The sequence below is a fragment of the Microcaecilia unicolor genome, chromosome 5 (assembly GCF_901765095.1).
Source record: "Microcaecilia unicolor chromosome 5, aMicUni1.1, whole genome shotgun sequence".
NCBI classification, from domain to species: Eukaryota; Metazoa; Chordata; class Amphibia; order Gymnophiona; family Siphonopidae; genus Microcaecilia; species Microcaecilia unicolor.
Window position 1 is genome coordinate 87,310,674 of NC_044035.1, and position 23,647 is coordinate 87,334,320.

The 23,647-nt window shown below is 43.1% G+C and overlaps 1 protein-coding gene across 2 annotated transcripts in view; it reads left to right on the forward strand.

Moving 5' to 3' along the window:
• The window catches only part of PRKG1 (protein kinase cGMP-dependent 1), a 1,533,271-nt gene that overhangs the window by 375,485 nt on the left and 1,134,139 nt on the right, over positions 1-23,647 (forward strand). For both annotated transcript variants that reach the window (XM_030203098.1, XM_030203097.1), the window contains exon 2: positions 23,410-23,576. In XM_030203098.1, coding sequence (XP_030058958.1) covers positions 23,410-23,576 — 167 coding nt within the window. The remainder of the gene's footprint in view (positions 1-23,409; positions 23,577-23,647) is intronic.

The window sequence follows — 23,647 nt, forward strand, 5'->3', positions numbered from 1 at the left end:
ATTGAGGTTGGACACCCCTGTGATAAACATTAGTGCAATGCATACCCTTAACCAAGATTAATGTACTCATTGTTTGTGCTGACAATGAGGCTTATTTTCAAAGCACTTAGCCTCCCAAAGTTCCATAGAAACCTATGGAACTTAGCCTCCCAAAGTGCTTTGAAAATATGCCTCAATGTCTCATCTTGGTCTTTTTCTGAGAGTCACCTATAACTAGGGGTACCATACGTCCGGATTTACCCGGACATGTTCTCTTTTTGAGGACATGTCCGGGCGTCCGGACGGGTTTTGCCAGTCCGCCCGTTTCTCCGGATTTCTGGACAAATGGGCAAGTGGGCAGGCAGCGGGCCTATCCTAGCCTCCCCTCCCCTTCCCTTACATACTATCTACTGCCCTGGTGGTCTAGTGACCTCTTCGGGGCAGGAAAGAGCCCCCTCTTTCCTACCCAGAGCGCTGCCTTGCCCTGCATTCTGTTGCTGTGACGATCTCGGAATTCAAAATGGCCATCGAGAGTTGAAGCAGCCTCACGAGACTTCAACTCTTGGCAGCCATTTTGAATCCCGAGACCGTCACAGCAACAGGCTGCAGGGCAAGGACAGAGCTCCGGGCAGTAAAGAGGGGGCTCTTTCCTGCCCCAAAGAGATCACTAGACCACCATGGTAGTAGATAGTAAGTAAGGGAAGGGGAGGTGATGGGGGGCAGGGGAGGGGAATATGTGACCCAGGGGGAGGGGAATATATAGCAAGGGGTGGGGTGAAGATGTGAAAGGGGTGGGGCAGGGGGTGGGACATGTGTCCTCTTTTCATAGGACAAAATATGGCAACCCTACCTATAACATTTGCCATGTCTCCTAACTTTTGTGTTTATGTGAAAAAATGGAAGTTCTCTATCACCCCCACCTCTCTGAAATCTGTCCTTCAGAGTTATACACAAAGTGAAATTATGTGGTGTAGAACTGCAGCTTCAATGTAAAAATACTGAGAGCAATATGGACTCTCTGTGATATTCTGAGACTGAAGCAGCAAGTTGTTGTGCACCCACAAACAAGACATAACAGTAGAGAACAGCAGACACATGACCACCAGAGTGCATGGAAAATAAAATAGGTTTGATAGTAGACAAAGCAAAGTCATTGTTACTTTGGGCCAAACCAATGGCAGAGCTGCCTGAAACATTCAAGAAAATTTCAGTAACACTGGAAACAGAACCAGTTAACAAGACTGCAAACACTGTGTCGCCCCCAGAGGAACAGCAAGAGGGAATTGACAGCCCCACCATGTCACCTCTTACACCCAGAGAAACAGCAAGAGGGACTCAGCGACCCCATCACATCATCTCTCAGTGGGAGGTGATAGGTTGGGACTGCTAAGCCCCTCTTGTTTTTTCAGGTTAGAATGCCCCCACCCCCAGAGAAAAAGTAAGAGGGACTCTGCGGCCCCAACATATCACCTTTTCACACCCAGGGAAACAGCAAGTGGAACTCGGAGGCCTCAACCTATCACCTTTCACCCTCAGAGAAACAGCAAGAAGAATTTGGCAGCCCGATCATATCATCTCTCAGCGGGTATTGATAGGTTGGGACTGCCAAGCCCCTCTTGTTTTTCTCAGGTTGGGATGTCCCCCCCCCCCAGACAAACAACAAGAGGGACTCGGCGGCCCCAACATATCACCTCTCACCCCCAGAGAAACAGCAAGAGGGTCTGTTCTATAGAATACAGTAATTCATGGCCACATTTCATTGAGGATATCCTGTTTTCTGATGGGTTCATCTTAACTGTTGTTGTAATCTACCTTCGGAAGCCTGGTGTTATTACTCTAACCAATGAAAGGCAATTCCATTCTGCAACCCGAGGTTAAATTATCATTTTTAACCTGGGGGGGGTCCTGTGGGGTGAGGAGACGCCTGTTGGTGCCCACAGATGGGACTGTGAACATCCAGAGCTGCACAGGTTAAACGGCTTGTCATTGAACTGTGAGGGCACAAAGAAGAGGCCTGACTTGCTTACAAGCACTGTTGGGGGGGGGGGGGGGGGGGAGGGAGGGAGGGAAATGGAGGGTAAAAAGGCTGGGAAAAGAAAACCTTAAAGCTCGAAGGAACAGGAAGAGGAACAGGGGATGGGGCACTTAGGAAGAAACTTTAGGGCCTGAGTCCCTATGTCCTAACTTACAGCAGCCCTGGTAGAATGATTAGTGCTATCTGATTGAAATCCATCCCATCCAAGTGAAGACCTCTACACCTTCCCTAACAAACTAACCTTCTCCCCCTTTTACAAAGCCACACAGCAATGCCGACATAGCTCATTCACTAGTGTGGCTTTGTAAAAGGGAGAGTAAGTGTATCAGCATTGATACAGGTTTGTCCGCAGACCTGTGAGACCCCCCAAAAAAAACAAATTAAAGCAAGTCCTTAGAAAGGTCCTGGATGCTGGAGCTGGTGACTCTAGTGTCCTTCAAGCTCTCTGCAGCTGTCTGTAGGAGAAACATGTAATCAGAGGCTACAGCGAGCTGAACTTGGGAGGGAAGGGTCTCTGTGAAATATCTCTATCTAGAAGGAGAGATCTCTGAGTCCAGAACCATATGGCTACTGAGTCTTAGGTACATCAGATGTGAAGAGCGGGTGAACTGCCAATCTGTATGCAAGCGTGGTGAGCAGAGTGAGCAGCATGCCTTGCATTGTGTGAGTGTTAGCGGAACAGGGGACTGGAGACAGGTGCAGTCACTGCATGGACTGGGGAAAAAGGGACAGGGCAAATGGCTTGTAGATCTTACAGGGAAAGGGTTAGATTGAAAGGCTACTGTTATTAGTAATTCAAAGATATCTGTAATTGCAGAGACTAGGAGGAACATCAAGGACTCTAGCTGCAGAATGACCTTAATTACCTTCTAGCTCAGGTGCCCATGGGTGGGGGGGACTAAGTGAGTGTGGGCGCTCCAGAGCGGCAGACTTGTTTTAGGAGTCGTGGGGGTCCCCAAAACTTGGCCCCAAGGCTCAGGCAGAGCCGAGACCTTTCTTAAAACTGACCCCCCTACAAAAACTGAGCCTTCTGTGGCTTCAAAAACAAGCCTGCCACTCTGCAGCAGGGATTCACTAATTTAATTGAAGGCCCTGACAGGAGCTCAGGAGGCAGAGTCACATTCCAGTTGCCATGCCAACAACCAATCTGCAGACCCTGTAAAGAAAAAAAAAGTTTCTTAAAAAAAAAGCATGTGCAGGGGACGGGGGGGTGTTCACTGAATACCCTAATGGCCCCGAGTGCATGCCATTGGCCCTCATACAAACACCACTAGAGCTCAGTTAAAATACCTGTCATTGGTCCCAACTGTAATGACAGGAAAAAAACTTAACTTGCAAGCCAGGGTATGTGATTATGATCTCAGACTCTCAAATTTGCTGCTAGTGCTCATCTTAATATTTAAGTTGAACAAAGATAACTTCCTTTTGGAGCTCATAAGGCATAAAGGGACAGATTCTATATATGGCGCCTACAAAATCCGTCTGGACAACATTTCCATATAAGTGTATTGTATGAGGGGCACCTATATTTAGGCGTGGTATATAGAATATGTGCAATTGATATCCTAGCGCATAAAACTATGTGCGACCATTTACACCAACAAAAATGTGGTGTAAATTCTGGCATATAGATTTAGGCACATTGGGCCTTATTCTATAACTACACGCACAAATTTAGGAATACCCATTTTCTCGTCCATAACCATTCCCCTTTTTGCCTGCACGCTTTAGAATTTAAATACAATACGTTACAGAATACGCTTAGCAAGTTATGCTTGTAAATTCTAATTATTGCCAATCCTTGCTTGTTAAGTGCTGTTAGCAACACTGATTGGCTTGTTAAACCAATTACGTTATGTGTGTTGTTACAGAATATGCTTGGATTTTGATGCGGAACGCTAGATACGCTATATAGAATCCAGAGGAAAGGGGCAATTCTACAACTGAGTACCTCCATGTAGGTGCCCCAGAGATGTGTGGTGGGAGCCTATTCTGTAATGGTACCTGGGTATCCAGGTAACATTATAGAATACTAGCATAACCGGTTATCAACACACCCAACATTTATATACCTGGCATAACTGCAAGTGCCCAAATGAGGCAAGGACATATGGACTGTTCCCTCTAAGCTGAGCGGGAGTCCTCCATCTGCGTTGCTGCCAGTCAAGGGTGGTGTTTCAATATTTTGTTTTCAAGGGCTGGATACTTGTAGGTTCCATGGAGTCCTTCACAGTTTGTCTACCCCTTACCATTGAAAATATGATAGTGAAACAGCACCACCCACTGGCAGCACTGTAGATGGAGGACTCCTGCTCAGCTTAGAGGGAACAGTGGACATATGTAACTTACTGTATTCTATAAGTTACCTGGGTAAGTGGAAGGTTGCCCATGTATACCTCCCTTGCATTTACGTGGTAAGTAACTACCTATTTACAAAGCTGTGCTAGCAGCTGTGATCCGCTAATGCTGACACGACCCATTCACTTTGAATGGGCTATGTCGGCATTGCCGCGCGTCTTAGTACACGGGGGGGGGGGGGGGGTGTAAGTTAGGTGTGCTGCTATGAAATATTGTTTAGATACATGCTGGTAGTTTTGCAGGTAAGTGTACATTTATACGTGTAAGTGCTAGTATTCTACACATTTATATGAGCAGGGGATGTGTAAATGCAGGTATCTAGATTATACGGTAGAATTACTCGTAAAATGCACAGGCAACATGTGCATCAACCAGGCGACACCCAATCAACTGAATATAAGAACATAAGAAAAGCTATGCTGAGTCAGACCAAGATCCAGCAAATGTTTCTGTATTTTTCTGCCACCTTCTGAGTTGATTTTTTGGTTCTTGAGGATCTTTCTCCATATGTAATACTAGCATAACAATTAAAATACATAATTTAGAAGTGAGCACTTAAGTGAGCCAAAGAACTGGCCTGTGATCGCTTAAATTCTGCATATAATTACGTAACATAGTATTTTATAAGTTATTCCCCTAATTCTATATATGGTGCTTATATGGGCACGCACCCAATTTGCACATGCAATTGAATTTTATAGCAAGCTAATTAGCGCCAATAATTGGGTGCTAAAATTCATTATTGGTGCTAATTGGTAATAATTTGAATTTACACTTGCATCTTTATAGGCGCTATTCTATAAAGCTACAAGTATAAAAATTTATGAATGGATCCATAAAGGGGGTGTGGCCATGGGAGGGGCATGGGCAGGTCATGGGTGTTACTTGAATTTGCATACAGTGTTACAGAATAAGGCATATCCATGCCTAATTTAGGCATGAGGATTTACACCAGGTTTCAGTTGGTGTAACTCCTCATACTCAAAATTGGGTGCGGATCCCAGCACCAAATGCTATTCTATCAATGACACCCAACTCGGAGTGCTGTTTATAGAATAGCGCTTAGTGCTCATTTTTTCAACACCATATACAGAATCTAGCGCTATGTGCATAAGTGTGAATCCTGTCCATGCTCTGCCCTGATTCTGCCTGTGTGTGTGCCTTACCTGCAAAATACACACTATGTAAGATATGTGCGTATTTACAGAATAAGGCTTAGAGGGAATTTTAGCACATAGGTATGTATATGCCCTTATTCTAATGACATATGTGTATAATTTATAGAATTGCCTTCCACATGTTGAAATATTATTTTGCCTTGTCTCCTTTCATACCTTGCTTGTCCCACTGTTGTCACCACAAATGTTTCTTGCTAGAAATACCACTGGTATTGTGAGCAGTTCCGGTTGCCCCATCTCAAAAAGGATATAGTGGAACCAGAAAAGATTCAGAGAAGGGTGACCAGAATGATAAAGATGGCCTTATAAAGGCTAAACAGTTTAGCAATCTTCAATTTGGAAAAAAGACGACTGCAAAAGGATATGAAAATATGACTGGGGAGGAATTGTTAAGTAGAGAACAGTTTAAACAACTCTTTCAGAGAATATAAAAATAAGAGAGCACTCCATGAAATTAAAAACGAGAAGATGGAAAATAAACTGTAGAAAGTAATTTTCTTCCAGCACATAATTAACCTGTGGAATCTGTTGCCAGAGGATGTGGTCACAGAACAAACACAGTGGGATTCAAAAGAGTTTTGGAGATGTTCCTGGAGGGAGAAAACATATTAGCCAGGTAGAGTTGGGAGAACCACTCTTTATTCCTTGAAACTTATCTGGCTAATACACCTGCTTGCAGATAATGGTTTTTATACTGCTGACAGCCATAGGAAGAATTAAGATATGTAAGGGAAATAGGACTTGATATACCACCTTTCTGTGGTATTTTACAACTACATTCAAAGTGGTTTATATATATATATATATATACAGGTACTTATTTTGTACCTGGGGCAATGGAGAGTTAAGTGACTTGCCCACAGTCATAAGGAGCTACAGTGGGAATTGAACCCAGTTCCCCAGGATCAAAATCCACTGCACTAACCACTAGGCTACTCCTCCACTCCACTTAAGACTGGGGATTCCTTTTACAAGCCACGCTAGAAAGTGGCTGGCGCAGCTGTCAGCGTGTGAGTTTCCTGCATGCTGCAGCCACTTTTAACATGTCTTCCTGTGCTGTTAAATAAACAGTATTTTCCACTGCGGGATTAGTGTAACAGGAATTCTGAGCAAGTGAAATCAGGAGACTGACAAGACAGATCTCAAAGCAAGAGAGCTTTATTGCTAGCAAGACACAGCTCTGAGTAGCCCCAGGAAGACAATGTTACCTACATTTTATAGGTATACATTGGCAGACATGCGCATTCAGTTCATAAGACATTGCACAGCATTCAGGGAATCGAAGCCTAACTTTAACATACAGCTCAAGTTCACTTCACCTACCATAAAAGGAGTTATATTGATAAGCACATGTCAAAAGCAGAACCCATCCCAAGCTCAACTCTAACCCGGCCCAAGCCACACTCTTATCTTGTCCCACCAGCATCCTCCAGCACTATTCTTGGTGCAAAGCTTTCGGTACTCTAACAGCCTGTTTCCTTAGCAAAGACACAGCAGAGTATAATATTTGTAGCAAAAACTATCCCTGAGTTTCCAGTTTCTATACGTCCCCCAATGCACCTGTTTAATTCCCTTGCACTGAGGAAAGGAGTGTACAGGCACCCACACACTGCAGGAGCTGAGCTTCATCTATCAAGCTGCATCTCTTAAGCAGCTCTCATCTTGCAGACTGCAGGCTACAATGGCTTGTCTAGGTTAGCAATCTCATGAACTAAGCAGTCAAGGTGTAACACAATGCATTTCACAAAAGTCCAGGCATGGCTATCCTCTTCATTAGCATGTGCTGAGTAGAACACTAGTGTGGGACGCCTCAGTGCGTCTTGCGTTAGTGCTCTTTTACCACACAGTGCGTCCACGGTATCCCTACTGCACCTTAGTAAAAGGGCCCCTGGATTTTAATGACGGACTATGTCCAGGCAGTAGCATTGAATTTCCGGGGTCAGGTGGTGTTCTGGAAGTTATGCGAGTGCCAGCACCTGCATAGCTAAAGTGGCCAAATATAGGATTTCCTTTTGCGCGGTCCTATCTGCCCACTTAGTTATACAGTCACATTATATGGCTGTGTCACAAAACGCCTAGACACTCACCTGGGGCTAACCCTGCAGCCACTTAGAGGGTCTATCCCCAGCACAGCTTAGGTCCGTCTGCACCTGGGCATATGATCTACACTAACACCCTCCTCCCACCGACTGGATCCCAACCGTCTCCCATTCTCAAGTTATCCCCGGTGATTTCTAGGTTACTAGGGCCACACTCCTAGTGGTCTCACAGTTCCTAGAAAGCACTCACAGACCCAACACACACACCACCAAGATTCTTAGTCAGTCCAGACAAGCAGAGTCAATAAACTAAAGAAATGTATTGTCATATAAAATGTTGAACAGTGAACTATAAAAAACAGGTGGAAAATAACAGGCAAATAACAGGTAACTGAAAAAGGATCAATTATAAAACTATCTAAACATTTTATCACTACCTGGATAGTGCCTGGGAAGTTCAGGAAATATAGCTGCTCACAGGGTCTCAGTAAAGAGGTTTTTCTCTCTCTACTTCCAAACTGAGACGGGAAAAATCCAGTATTTCCAGACTGAATTTGAGCTCCTGGGCCAATCAGAGCCCAGAACAACATTTTTAAAAAATAGCTAGCCACATCCTGCAGGTTACTAAGCAACAGCCATTTCTCTGTAAGAGCTTAAAACATAAAACATGCACCAGATTGTTTCTTCAATAGCCATCTGAAGGTCCAATATTTGATCTATAAATTCTGTCCACTGGTGTGTCCAACATCAGTGGATTACACTCAAAAATACCTCTTGAAGTGGACTTTTTAAAATTTTGTGGCTTAAGCCCTCTTCTTTGAATGCTTGCTGTTCTCAGCTGTTTATTTGCACAAAATCTCATAAGAAGCTTGCAGTTTCCCATTGTGTGTGTGTGTGTGTTAATTTAGTATATGTTTGTGTATTAACAAGTGGATAGTAAGAAGCTTGCTGTAAAACTACAAGTTCATACATGAAGTAAGGCTCAGATTTTCCCTGATCATTTGGAGATCTTCCATTCCTGGATTTCTTAATATTTTCTCTCCCATGATTCGTCATTTTATTTGTTTTTACATCACTAACTGCATTGCTTTCTCTGCAGTTTTTATCATATATAAAGAAACATTTTATTGAAATATATATCATTGAAATAAAGCTGCAGGAATCAATTGATCGCTAATGAAGAAAAATATGTAAAGATTAAGACCTAAAGTCTTATTTTTCTTTGAAAAATCAGAAGTGATTTACAAGTTCATGCATGCAGTAGGGAAAGCAGGTATGATCCAGGCTGATCCTGTTGACTTGGTGCAATACTAATCCTATTTGTCAGCTTACTTGACTGTTTCAGGACTAAGGGATAAATGCATCATTATATTTCTTTTAGAGTGGTGTTTCTTTCCAGTCTTTTATGTTTCCAGTTCAGTTGGAATTGGCCTCTGTTGATCTATTCAGTAGAACCACCATGAGTTTTGATTTGCAGCTACCAGGGTTTTTGCCCCTTTGTTAAACATGTTATTTCTAGTCCAGCAATTGCAGGAACAGTACTCCACAGAAGCTGATAGACCTTGGCACTTTCTAGAATTCTGTATGCTTCCACTTCTTTTGAGTCCTGTCAGTGGGAGGGAGGGGGCAATGCTCTACATATTAAATGGGTTTGACACATGTGTTATTTAAAGCTAACACGATAGTAACTGCCTAATGTGACCGCAGCATTCTGTTTAAAATATAAGGTAGCAAGAAAGGCAGGACACAGGTAGGGTGCTCCTTTCCTGCCACTTTGCTGTTCCAGGTTGGGAGGGATGTTCTTAAGCAAGACTTTCCTGAGGGAGGGGGGGGGGGGAGAGGAGATATGTGTCAGAAGAGTTTCTAGCTCAGCAAAAAGGGGAGGTAATGGGTGGACTGACCATATGGGCAACCAGGCAGTGCCCGAGGGCCCAGAGGGTCGGGGGGCCCCAGTGCCTCTTTCTCTGCCCCCTGCACACTACATCCCTCTGACCCTCAGTGGGCCCTCCCTGGGCCTACCTTGAAAGGCCCTGGTGGTCTAGTGGCCTCTTCAGGGGCACAGAAGAATCCCACTCTTTCTTGGCCACTGCGCTGCTCTGTTCGGCACTGCCACATCTTCAAAGTGGCTGCCGAGACTTCATGCGGGAGTCTCGTGAGACTGCTGAGACCCATGAGACTGCCCCAGGAAGTCTCAGCGGCCATTAAGAGAAAGTGGTGACACCGGGTAGAGCAGCGGTGGCGGGCAGGAAAGAGTGTGGTTTTTTACTGCCCCCAAAGAGGCCACTAGACTACCAGTGCTCTTCAAGGTAGGCCTAAGGGGCTGTAATGTGTAGGAAGGGGGTGCTGGAATCAAAGGTGTCTGCAGCGTTGGGGGCCCAATGACCCCCTTCTGCCTGGGGGTCCAGATCAATGTCAGTCTGCCCTGGGAGGTAATATTAGGTGGGTATAACTTGAGCGCATTAGTGCTGATTACCATATAAGCTTCTGTTGTTTCCAGATTTGTGACTATAGATTCCACTTTGTCTATGGAGATGCAGGTTACTCAGATAGTAAGAAAATGGTTACTGAAATTGAGGTTAAGTTACGCGCATTGTTACAGAATCTGCTTGGATTTCGGTGCGGATCTCTAGACGCGCTATATAGAATCCCCAGGTTAGTGTATGCTAATGTCCATTAGCGTGTGCTAAGGTTCAGTAAAAGGGCCCCTATCAGGAAGTATTTTTTCACGGAGAGGGTGGTGGATATGTGGAATGCCCTCCTGCAGGAGGTGGTGGAGATGAAAACGGTAATGGAATTCAAACATGCGTGGGATAAACACAAAGGAATCCTGTTTAGAAGGAATGGTTCCGCCAAAACTTAGTGGAGATTGGGTGGCGACGCCGGTAATTGGGAAACAAAATGGGAGCTGGGCAGACTTCTATGGTCTATGCCCTGATTGTGACTGAATAGATAGGGATGGGCTGGAGTGTAAATTTTAAGGGGCTTCGATGTTATCTTCAGAACTTAGTACAAGAACAGTGCTGGGTAAACTTCTACGGTCTGTGCCCTGAGAAAGGCATGGACAAATCAAACTCGGGTATACATATAAAGTATCACATATCATGTAAAATGAGTTTATCTTGTTGGGCAGACTGGATGGACCGTACAGGTCTTTATCTGCCGTCATTTACTATGTTACTATTACTACTATGTTATCTATGTACTCTGTTCCATACTTTATGATCTGAAAGTGAGGTCTGATTAACACTGCCAGAAAATAGAGCTTTTTGGTTGATAAGCATAAGAGAGTTAATACTGAAGAGCAGGGAACCAAAGAATGTAACTGAGAAATGAAAGAAATAACAATATTTTAAGGAAAAAACAAACTATTTTTTTTTTTTGGGGGGGGGGGGGGGGGGGGGGGAATAGAAAAGAAGTACTGATTTCATTTTTTTTTTAAATAATTGAAAGCCTGAACTATGCGGGTAGTTCACACAAATTTAGGCATGGGAGAATTATGTTCTTCAGTGTGTGATGGTTCATGGTCTATTGACTTTCTGACTATCTGGAATGTTGCTGGATATTTATGTTAAACATTAATACCAAATAATCATATAGTTTTTAATAAACCTAATCCATCTTGAGTCCTCGAAATAAAAGTGGACTTAAAATGTCATTAAATTTGATTAGAATCAATGGTAAGAATACCAAAATAAACGATAAAACTTGTAAGTAAAACCAAATCAATTTTAGAGGGCCAGTAAGATAATTAAGTTCATAGCTTATTGTAAAGAATACAATTTATGAAAAAAAAAGATCAGCTCATGGCATGTATTTATACAGAGAATTAGATATTTGCAATCACTGGACTTCAGGAAGATTGTTTCCGGAAAGTAAGGTTCTGCTAATTATGGGGCCCTTTTACTGAGCTGCGCTAAAGGTGGCCTGCACTATGACTAGCGTGTGGATTTCCCTGCGCACTGAGACCTCTTTTATCACGGCTGTAAAATGGCCAATATTTTATTTCTTCAATCATTCGTCATGCGCTAGTTTCCCAATTAGCGCTTGGCCATTAATGTGGGAGCCCTTTCTGACACATATTTACTAGGCAGTAAGGGCTCCCGCACTCACCATTCACTAATCGGTTGGTGCGCAGCAATGTAGCTGTGCTAAGGGGCTCTTTGACTAAAGGGTTGCTGCATGGTAATGAGCTTGCCACACGGCAGATCGGAACAACCACAGGACTAACGTGGCCTCTAGCAGTAGCTTTGTCCCCGGTGCTTGGCATTTTCAATTCCAGAAAAATATTACCGCAGGGAGTTAATCAGGTAGCACCGTGCACTGCCCAGTTACTGCCAGGTTAGCATGGGAGCTCTTACCCACCTCCTCAATGTAAGTGCTCCCCCTGAAATGACCACATGGTAAGTGCAAATTTACCACATAGCCATTTCTTTTTTCAGGCTTTTACCTGCTGTGGTAAAAAGGGCCTCAGCGTGCAGCAAAAACAGCCACCACCACTAGTGCAGGTCCCCTTTTACCACAGCTTAGTAACAGGACCCCTAACAGATTAGACTGGGCACACATACTCTCTGCCCCCAAACATGCCCCCAGTGCTAAAAAATATGAAGTGTGTGTAGATGCCAAAACTACCTGAGTGCACCCCATGGAAGTGACTTTTCCTGCATGATAAGAACGCGTAGTGTATACCATCGCTTAGTAAAAGGACCCCTATGTTTACAATAAATATATGTTCATAATGGCCAACTGATTACTGTATGTTGTAGGACACAGAGTTCAGATGTCTGTGACTTACATTTGCTTCATGGCAATGATGACGACTACTCCAAACTTCCACTGACCAATATCATTTTTTATATCTTTCCAGTAGCAGTGCCTCTGAAACTTTATACTGTGATGGCTTTACAAAGGGGTCTTTTTACTAAGCTGCAGTATAGGCCTTAGCACACCCTTTCCCTCTAATATAGCAGTAAAATAATCCATTTTCCTTTTTTGCATTAATGGTCATGCACTCAGGGCTGCCGAGAGACTGGGCCCGGGGCAAGGTCGCCACCACTGCCCCCCCCCCCCCGAGGTGGCCGCCGCTCCCCCCTCCACCCGCCCCCCTCTGTCCGCCACCGGACTGGGCCCCCTGCATTGAAATCACAGCACCTCTCACCTCCGTGTGAAAGCGCTGCAGGCAGCAGAGCAGCAGATCGCCTCCCTTTGGCCCTCCTTCCTTCCTTGTGTCCCGCCTCATGGAAATGATGTCAGATGAGGGCGGGACACAGGGAGGGAAGGAGGCCCGAAGGGAGGCGATCTGCTGCCTGCAGCGCTTTCACACGGAGGTGAGAGGCGCTGTGATTTCAATGCAGGGGACCCGGCCCGGTGGCAGATGGTTGACGACGGAGGGCGGATAGGACTGCGGCGCTGCCCCCCCCGGGGCCCGGGGAATGGGGGGGGGGAGATAAGGGGAGTTGGGGGGTTGGGAAAGTAGCTCTAAGAATAAAGAAAGTTGATACTGTTAGAAATCTAATTGGTATTGCTACTTAAGGAACATTAAAATAAATGTCTGTTCACTGATAAAAGTTAAGCAAATGAGTTTATATAGTACATTATACATGATGTATTATAACTTAAGCATCATTTAGAAAGCTATGACAGAAATGTAACATAAGCGTAGAGCATATTTTGTAATTCTACAAAGATTACTAATAGAATCAATTTTTTTTCCTGCCGTATCAAGAACCTTTTCTAAAGCTGTAGTAAGTAAGGTGTCATGTGATACACAGAACATCCACAGCCATGCACTATTTTTTGTTTGTTTTGGCAGATTAGTTTTGGCAAGAGGTGAAAGTCAAATTGCAAAGGCTGTCAGCCTGTAGTCCAGACAGTTATATAGGAAAATTACAAAAATGGCTTAATGGAAATATATGTAGGAAGGACATTTTTGTGATTGTGCTTAAATGAGATTATCGACTGTGTGGAATGCAGATTTACTCTCTGAGGTGGTATGTAGAAAGCTTTGGCAGATTGGGGCTTTCCCAGAACTGAAATCCACAATACAGCATTGCAAATAGCAAAGCTAGCTTTGGAGCACTGACAAATACATTTTGAATATAACCCTTCCCCCCTTCACAGACTCCTCAAAAACTTCCCAACCTCCTACCAACTCCCCTTACATCCCCTCCCCCCCCCCCCCCCCCCCAGATCCCCTCCTAACAGAGAGCATGTAAAACCTAGGAGGCTAAATAAAATTATATAAACCTCACAATTTTGCTATTATTTTCAATAGCAATTGCTATTTTTTTGTTCTGACCAATATGGCAGACGGGGGTGGGGGGGTGGGAGTGGCTTCAACATTTTGACATCATGTTGCCTCCTTGAGTTAGGGTTGCCATATTTGTGGAAACAAAAAAGAGGATGCAAAAAATAAAATGCTGTCCCGCTCCAGCCTGCCACTGGCCCCGCCGACACCTTGATCCCCCAAGAAAGCCAGATTCTATAAGCAGTGAAAGTACTGGTATAAGTAACAGAAATGCATCTTCTTCCATATTCTAAATACAAAATTAGAAAAGATATACATTTCCAAAAAAGCAAATATCCATGAGCAGCATGTCCCCCTTTCCTTTCCTTCCCTTCCCATCCATGAGCAGCATGCCCTTCTCTCCTCTCATCCCCTTCTCTCCATGTACTGCATTTCCTCCTTTTCCCTTTCCTTCCTTTCCTTCCAAGTGCAGCGTGACCCCCTCTCCTCTTCCTTCCCCCCATCCATGAGCAGCTTGCCCCCTTTTCCCCCTCCCCTCTCATCCCCTCCCGGGCCTACCATGCAGTCCTGGTGGTCTAGTAGCCTCTTCAGGGCAGGAAAGAACCCCACTCTTTCCTGTCCGCTGCCTCAGACCTCCCTGCTGACACCGCTTTTTGAAAATGGCTGCCAAGACTTCAAGCAATGACCTTGTAAGACTCAGCAGCCATTTTCAAGAAGCGGCGGTAGTGAGGAGGACAGCGTCACCAGGCAGGAATGAGCGGAGTTTTTTCCTACTCTGAAGAGGCCACTACTACTTACTACTACTACTTAACATTTCTAGAGCGCTACTAGGGTTACGCAGCGCTGTACAAAATAAACAAAAAGGACGGTCCCTGCTCAAAGGAGCTTACTATCTACCAGCATGCACTATGGTATGCTGGGGGTTGAGGGAAAGAAGGCAAACCTGTTTGTTCCCCCACCCGCCCACCCGCCTACCAGTCTACCAGTCAGACAACCCAGAAACCCGGACAAATAGGCTGGCTGGAAAAAAAATAACATCCAGACCCACGACAGTCCCCTGAAAAGAAGAACATATCTGAGGAAATCTGGATGTATGGTGGCCTACCTTAGCTTAGTGAGTCAGGGGAATAGGACCTGATCTAAACCCCAGCTTGTTCCTAAGGACTGACTCCTCTCCCTCCAGGAAAGCACTACATATATGGAGGACTTCCCTTCCTGAGGCCATGCCAGGTTTTCTCCCTTCCAGGGCCTCTGTGCCTGTCCTTAGAAGGACAACACTAACATTACTGGAAAGGGTTTTGAATCTTGGGAAACTGCCCTTTTTGGTAATAATGATCACCCTTCTCCTGTGCAACCATTCAAGGGGTGCATAGAGGGGCATTTTTGATAGTGCATCTAAGTCGGATTATGGACATTTTGCACTAAACGTACCGAATCCGAATAGGAAATATACACATTTTTGAAAAAAAGAAAAACGTGTCTTTTTTTTTTAATGCCATTTTGAACAAGGTTTTGTGTTCTGTGTGTTTATCTTTTTAGGCCATTTTTGAAAAAAAAAAGATGCATAAGTTAAAAATGCAAAAAAATCATGCCATTGGAATGTAGGAGGGGCCAGTAATTTTAGCAGACTGGTACCCAGACATCCCAGGTGAGCAATGGGGTACCCTAGGGGGCACTACTGTGGACTTCATATAAATGCTTCCAGGTACACATCTCACCATTGCTCCCTTATCTTGTCTGCCGAGCCCTCCAAAATCCACCCCAAACCCACTACCCTCAACTATACTCCACTACAATAGCCCTTATGGGTGAAGGGGGCACCTATATATGGGTACAGTGGGTTTCTGGTGAGTTTTGGAGGGCTCAGTTTCAGATTTGATATGTTTAGTGCAAAATGTCCAAAATTATAAGAATAAAGGTTCTTTCTACTGTATTTTCATCTTTCTACTGTTGTTTTCTGGAAGTGCCCTGCTGGTCACATTACTCCTTTGTACATAATAAGAAGGCAACCATAGGGGTCCTTGTATTAAGGCACATTCAAAAGTGGCCGGCATTTTTTGTAGCTTGTGGGTTTACCGCGCGCTGTGGCCACTTTTAGAGGGGTCGTAAAATGGCCGTATTTGTATTTCCTGTAATAGCCACGTGCTAATTTCTCAACTAGCACATGGTCAATACCGCAGGAGCCCTTACCGCCACCTATTTACTAGGCGGTAAAGGATCCTGTGCTACTCCTATGCTAATCATGCAGTACATGACAATATGCCTGTGCTACTCAATTATTGCAGGGCATGCCTACTCCACCCATAGACACGCCTCCCGTGCAAAAAAATAGAAACTATTTTTTAGTGCGGGATTAGCGTGTGCTGATCAGCACACTGCTGCGGGATGCCTCAGCACGTCCTGTGGCAGTGCATTTTGGTGTGTGGTAGGCTCGCACTAGTGCCTACCGCGGCTTAGTAAAAGGTCTTCATAATACATTATGTTGGGATGATCATAATGTCCTGGAGTATATTCATGGAACCAATGCACCAAATATTGTGGCTCACCACTATACAAGGTATGAATGGTGACACAAAGTTATTCAAAGTCGAGAGGATTGTGAAAAATTACAGAAGGACCTTACGAGACTGGGAGACTGGGCGGCTAAATGGCAGATGACATTTAATGTGAGCAAGTGCAAGGTGATGCATGAGGGAAAAAAGAACCTAAATTATAGCTGCGTCATGCAAGGTTCCACGTTAGGAGTTACGGACCAAGAAAGGGATCTGGTCGTCGTCGATAATACACTGAAACCTTCTGCTCAGTGTGCTGCTGCAGCTCGGAAAGCGAATAGAATGTTCGGTATTATTTGGAAAGGTATGGAAAACAGGTGTGAGGATGTTATAATGCCGTTGTATCGCTTGTGTTCAATTCTGGTCACCGCATCTCAAGAAAGATATAGTAGAATTGGAAAAGGTGCAGTGAAGGGCGTCTAAAATGATAGCGGGGATGGGACAACTTCCCTATGAAGAAAGACTAAGGAGGCTAGGGCTTTTCAGCTTGGAAAAGAGACGGCTGAGGGGAGACATGATAGAGGTATATAAAATAATGAGTGGAGTGGAACAGATGGATGTGAAGCGTCTGTTCACGCTTTCTAAAAATACTAGGACTAGGGGGCATGCGATGAAACTACAGTGTAGTAAATTTAAAACAAATCGGAGAAATTGTTTCTTCACCCAATGCATAATTAACTCTGAAATTCGTTGCCGGAGAACGTGGTGAAGGCGGTTAGCTTGGCAGAGTTTAAAAAGGGGTTAGACGGTTTCCTAAAGGACAAGGCCATAAACCACTATTAAATGGACTTGGGAAAAATCCACAATTCCAGGAATAACATGTATAGAATGTTTGTATGTTTGGGAAGCTTGCCAGGTGCCCTTGGCCTGGATTGGCCGCTGTCGTGGACAGGATGCTGGGCTCGATGGACCCTCCGTCTTTTCCCAGTGTGGCATTACTTATGTACTTATGTATATACTGAACAATTCTAATATAAATTTAACCTCTATCCAGCATCCAATGCAAATTAGCAAGGGAACCTTTTACTAAGGCAGGCCGAAAAATGGCCTGCACTGGTGTAGACATATGTATTGGATGCACACAGGTTCATTTTTCAGTGCACATGCAAAAAAAGGCCTTTTTTTAATGCCGAACATGGACGTGCAGCAAAATAAAAATCAGCGCGCGTCCATTTTGGGCCTGAGACCTTACCGCCAGGTCTCACGCGTTAACTGGGTGGTAATCGTCAGCTCATGTACACTGATGATTACCGCCCAGTTAGTGGCACCCGGCAGAAAACAGAAATTATTTTCTGCTGCATGTTTTGGACGCACATCAAAATTAGAGTTACTGCCCCCTGGCACCTGGTAGTTGGGCGGTAGTTCTAATTTGACGCACATTGTATGAGCTTAGGTGCCTGTGCATCTTAGTAAAAGGGCCCCCAATTGCTGGAATAATATAATGGGTTCTATTCTCACCAGCTGACCAGTGTTCAGCTATGTTTTGAATCAGCTGATGTCTCTTGCAGTATACTTTGATACAGTCTGATTGATATCCCACTGTTTTTCTGTTGTCCTCTTGGGAATGTTTATTGTTACAACCATATACTGTGCAGGTTATAACATTCTGTTTTAGGGACTTTTACTGTGCTATTTTCAAAATTTGAAAAAATTACTGTTTGAAGGTAGGGTCGAAGTTTATTGATGGGGGAATATAGGTAGACCCTGGATGATGAGGCCTAGCGTCTATTTTTATGTTGTGAACACTTTGAACTTGCTATAACTATTCTGAGCATCAGAGCCTTTCTTGCAAATGTTTGCTTTCTTTTATGCTCAAACTCAAGTTGATCTTGCTTCTTTACCTGTATCTAACCTTGTATGCTTGTTTTTGCTTTTTTTTTTTTAAGTGTTGGCTATTTCTGTATTGCATATATTTCTCAATAAAATATGCTTTAACAATATTCCCTTATGAAATATATTTGTATACAATGACTCCCTTCTGACTATTTGTGGCAGAGCAAAAATGTATTTCAAGGAAGAGCATCAGTGATAAATAATGTTAATATGTTGTTCTGTTCAAATGGAAATTTAATAAAACATATGAAAGAACAAATTACATATCTCACAGTTCAATTTTGTGCATATTTAAACATTACAGTATTCCATCAGATTGCAAAACATGAAATAATTGGATCTATAAAGACCAAGAAAAAAAAAAGAAAGTCTCAAATTTCATCACTTTGTGGCCCTTTTACTATGCTGAGGTAAAAGGGGCCCTGCGCTATCGGGAGCTCTGTTTTTGCCTCACGCCAGGGCCCCCTTTACCACAATGGGTATAAAGGCCAAAAAAAGAAATGGCCTTGCGGCAAGTTCACACTTGCCAGTATAGCCATTTGGGAGGGGGGGGGGGGGGGTGCACTTACTGCCACACATTGAGGTGACGGTAAGGGCTTCCGAGCTAACCTGGTGGTAAACGGGCAACACGCAGCACTGCTTGATTACCGCTGGGTAACCTGTGTGCTAGAAAATCAGTTCTGTTCTGTAGTGCCAGAAATGGTGCACGCTAGGGTGGAACTACTGTTGGCACTTGCGTTGGGCCGGCGGTAGTTCCGGGTTGCCACACGGCAACTCTTTAGTTAAAGGGCCTTTAATGAGAAATTAAAGTTCTTAGGCAGAAAGGAAGTCCTAGAAGGATCGTTATATGACAGTCTATCTGAAAATTGCACTCATTCAGCAAGTGAAAATAACATTTGGGGGAAGGGGGGGGGGGACTCAAGTATGTATACTTTTAACCAGCTTAAAAAGTGTCTTTCCTGTGGTATGTGTTTAGATCACAGCACACGTATACAATATTTTCAAAACTCTACCTACTATTCCCCCAGAAGCCCACCACCTGTAAAATAACAGGTGCAAAGAATGAAGGAAATTTCAGCACAATAATCCAAACTACCTTTAAAAATTAACTACAAATATGCCCAGATGAACGCCCATTATAGAATAGCATTGCACACCAATTTTTGATGCCAAAACCTATGCCTGCTGAAACCAGGTATAATTTCCAGTACCCAATTCGAGCACATATCTCCGGGAACACTGCACGCACATTTTAGGAGGGTGCACATCTTGGATCGGCACCCAATTTTGGGCACCGTGGGCCAGATTTTGTATATGGCGCCTGAAATATCCATGTGGAAAATATTTCTGCCTAAGCATATTCTGTAAGCGATGTCTAGATTTTGGCACAGTACCTGTTTGGAAGAGCATATCCCACTGACCCAACTTAACTACCTAAATACAGCAACACAAAGATATCCAAACTTGTATTGAACTTTATGATTGTTATATAACCTCCCTCTCTATGATTCCCTGATGTGTCTGTTCATATATATTTCATTGTAAATAACTTCACTCTATATTTGTTTCTTCACCGTAGGTGGCTATCACCTCACGGCACTATGTAAGCCACATTGAGCCTGCAAATAGGTGGGAAAATGTGGGGCACAAATGTAACAAATAAATAAGTATGCTTAGTTGATATCCCAGTGCATCATAGGCGGTCGGTGGCCCAACTGTTTGGGGAGGCTAAAGGGGGCGTGGTTAGGGTTGGGGCCAGGGGTGGAGCTTAAATCCATAATTGTCTGATAACACAGAAAAATAAATAAATAAATAAAAATAAAAGTCACAATACCTTTTATTAAATTTAGATATTAGATATGTATCATATGTCAAAGAATAAAGTGGTTGCTCAAAGCATTTTCTAAGCACAATCGCTCAACTGGAAAACACTATGCACAACTTTGTGCAAAAACACACTCAGAACCTTACTGTACCATAAATATTACACTGGGCAGAACCTAATACACCAATATACTGTACCACCCATACGGAAAATGTAGACCGTCAACAATATTGAAACAAGGGATCATAATATCACAATTCTCATGTAGAGCCACAAAACACCCTAATTCATGTTTAATGTGAGATAAAATGCCATAAATAAGTAAATAAATATAAACTTTTAATGTTGAGCACCTGATTCTCAAAGTGGACATATTCCAAACACTATAATGAAAATAAAATTATCTTTTCTACCTTTGTTGTCTGGTGACTTTTTCTGATCATGCTGGCCCAGTATCCGATTCTGTTGCTATCTGTCCTCAGTGTAGGTCAGGAAGTCATCCTTGTTAAATATTTCCCTGGCAACCCAGGACACCTCCAGCCACCCCCCATGCTCTCCCAGCAGTAAGGTAAACAAACCATAAACCAATTTCTACAACTGATTCACAAGGCTAGAGGGCTTTCACTGCAGCTCCTGCTGTGAGAATGGAGGTAAATCAACAATTTAAACCCCTCAGAGCACAGCAGGGGAGGCTTAGCCTCTCCAAGCCTCTTATACTGGGCACCTATGCAGTGCATATATAAAACTATGCGCCTCCATTTACACCAACGAAAATGTGGCACAAATCCTGGTGCGTAGATTTAGGCGCAGAGGGTCATACTCTATAACAGGGCGCATAAATTTTGGAATGCCCATAAAATGCCCATTTCTCCGCCCATAACCATACCCGTTTTTGTCCTTGCACATTAAAATTTAGGCACACTGTGCTTAGTGATTTGTGCATGTAAATTCTAATTTTTTCCAATTAGTGCTCATTATTGCTTGTTAAATGCTGTTAAGTTTCGCGTGTTGTTGTAGAATACACCTAGATTTTGGCACAGAACGCTAGGTGCGCTATATAGAATCCAGGGGTATCTGCATAATTTATAAACAGTGGACCTATATCAGAACTTTTCTCATGCTCTGCCTAAAATCCACACCTGGTGTAAATGTATGGTTGTTCCTATCATCACACTTTCTATTATGCTTGGGGTAATTTTTATAATAGGCATTTTACACATTTATACTGCCATATACACACGGAAAAGACTTTTTAGAGTTACCCCTAAGGAGATAATTCTATAAGAAACTGCCTAAAATTAAGTGGCAAATTCTCACATAAATTCTGGTTTTCTAATCATTTACATATTTATGTGAACACATACACGTGCAAATAACTAAAATCTGGCTATGCAATTTTCTGCTGGTGGTTGGATTCTATGCAGAGCATAAAATACCCTATGGCTGGTGTAAGTGCTGATGCCTAAACATATGTGTATATATGCTTATGGTATTATTCTATATAGGCGAGTATGTTCCTACTTTGCTTTATAGAAAAGGCTTCAAATAGGCACCACTTTACAGAATTGTATTCCATGTGCATAACTTTCATTAGTGTATTTTAATATGCATTAATGCATGATAACCTGTTGATGCATATTAGTAAATAAGGTCCTATAAATTATGTTCCTAAGCTACTGTATGTACCTGTTTCTGCCAGATCTAGCTGAAAGATTGGCTAAATTAAGGTGCCTACACTTTTCCTAGATTTAATATCCCAAGTTAGATGCTTAGTTTTGAAAATTAATGCTAAACACCTATCTTTTTTCCTACCCTAAATTTGTTCCCTTTAGTGTCCAGTTTTTAGGATCCTAAATTTAGTATCCCAGTGAATCTCAGCACCTAAACTTAGACACGGAGCATTAGTCATCTTTCAGAGAGGCCAATTTAGGGTCCTAACTCCATAAGTTAGGCTCCTAAACCCTTTTTAGATGGGAACTGAGAGCGAGAAAAAATAGGCCTGAGCACAGGATAATGAAATACTTTGCTAATGACTTCTAATTCTCTTAGAACTGGCAAGTTAAGGCCTGTAACCACTGTTCCCTCTAAGCTGAGTGTGATTGCTGCCGGTTGAGGGTGGTGCATCTATATTGTATTTTCAAGAGCTAGGGATAGACAGATTCTCTTGAGTCTTGCAGAGCTTGCCTGTACCTTACAATTGAAAATGTGATAGTGAAACAGCACCCCCCACTGACATGACTGAATGTGGAGGACTCCCGCTCAGCTTAGAGGGAACGGTGCCAGTTCTAATGAAGAAAAAAAAAAAAACATCACTTTGTAATTCTATTGTATGAAAATAATCATATACATAACATGGCAGCTTTATTATAGTTACATTAAATTGACCACAACCATTGTAGTGCTGATCACATAAACAGACCTATGGTGAGTGTGAGCTGCAGGGGATCTGACTTTGGTGGAAAGGGGCTCACAACTGAGGGGGCTTTCATGCCCTGAACTCTAATGCACCACCATCTGACAATATATCACCCCCAACTCACCCAACATTCCCCAGAAAATAACTATTGACCACCTCATTCTCTCTAAAAATGAAATCCCCGGTGCTAATAGTAGAGAGGTCTCCAGCCCACTTTCTATGTTTACATTCACCACCTCTAAGCTTCCATGATATCATCACAGGGAAGAAGGAAACCCTATTTCCTTCCTGTTAGTAGTGTGGTAAAGTAAAAATGGCTCTGGCTAACTTTATATCGAACTGTGAAGATCACAAGATTCACTCAAGGATAGATAGTGCCATTATAAAAATGAATGCCGTACCACTATAAGAGATACTGACTTCATCCTGCTAGAGATGATATTCCTGGAACTTTAGGGTAGGAGAGTGTCACCTTAGAGACATCACAGCCATGGTTATGAGGGTTTTGTGGGAGGGGCCTGGCCAGATGTGTGGCTCCATCCCTATGAGTGGATGATACTTTTGTTTGAGGAGAGTTGGGGAAAGTGGGGAATAAAATGTGGAACCTGTTAGTACATAGGTGCTAGAGATGGTTCTTGAGATATGATTTGAATCTGGTTACTTAGTGCATTTGTCTTTTGAGGTTATTGCCAGTCCAGTCTCTCCTTGTCATGGTAAAGGAAGTTTTATGAGTTTTTCAACCTTTTTCTGCAGGAAAGACATTCTAGGCTATTTGAAAAAGCACTGGAATCTTGATAAATTACATTACTAATAGCTCTGGGACCACTGTCGGAAACAGGATGCTGGGTTAGATGGATCACTGTTCCTATCCAGCTTGGCTATTTTATGTTCTTATTGTAAATTGAAGTAGTTGTCAAACATTTGGATAAATATTACCTTTCTTACCATAGGTCCAAGGATTTAATAAAGGAAGCAATTCTTGACAATGACTTCATGAAGAATCTAGAACTGTCACAGATCCAAGAGATTGTGGATTGTATGTACCCAGTGGAGTATGGCAAAGACAGCTGTATCATTAAAGAAGGAGATGTGGGTTCACTGGTATATGTCATGGAAGGTATGGTCTGCAATTCTGACCCTTTCTCATTTAAATATTTTCCTTGTATCTCATCATTCTGCAAGCAGATG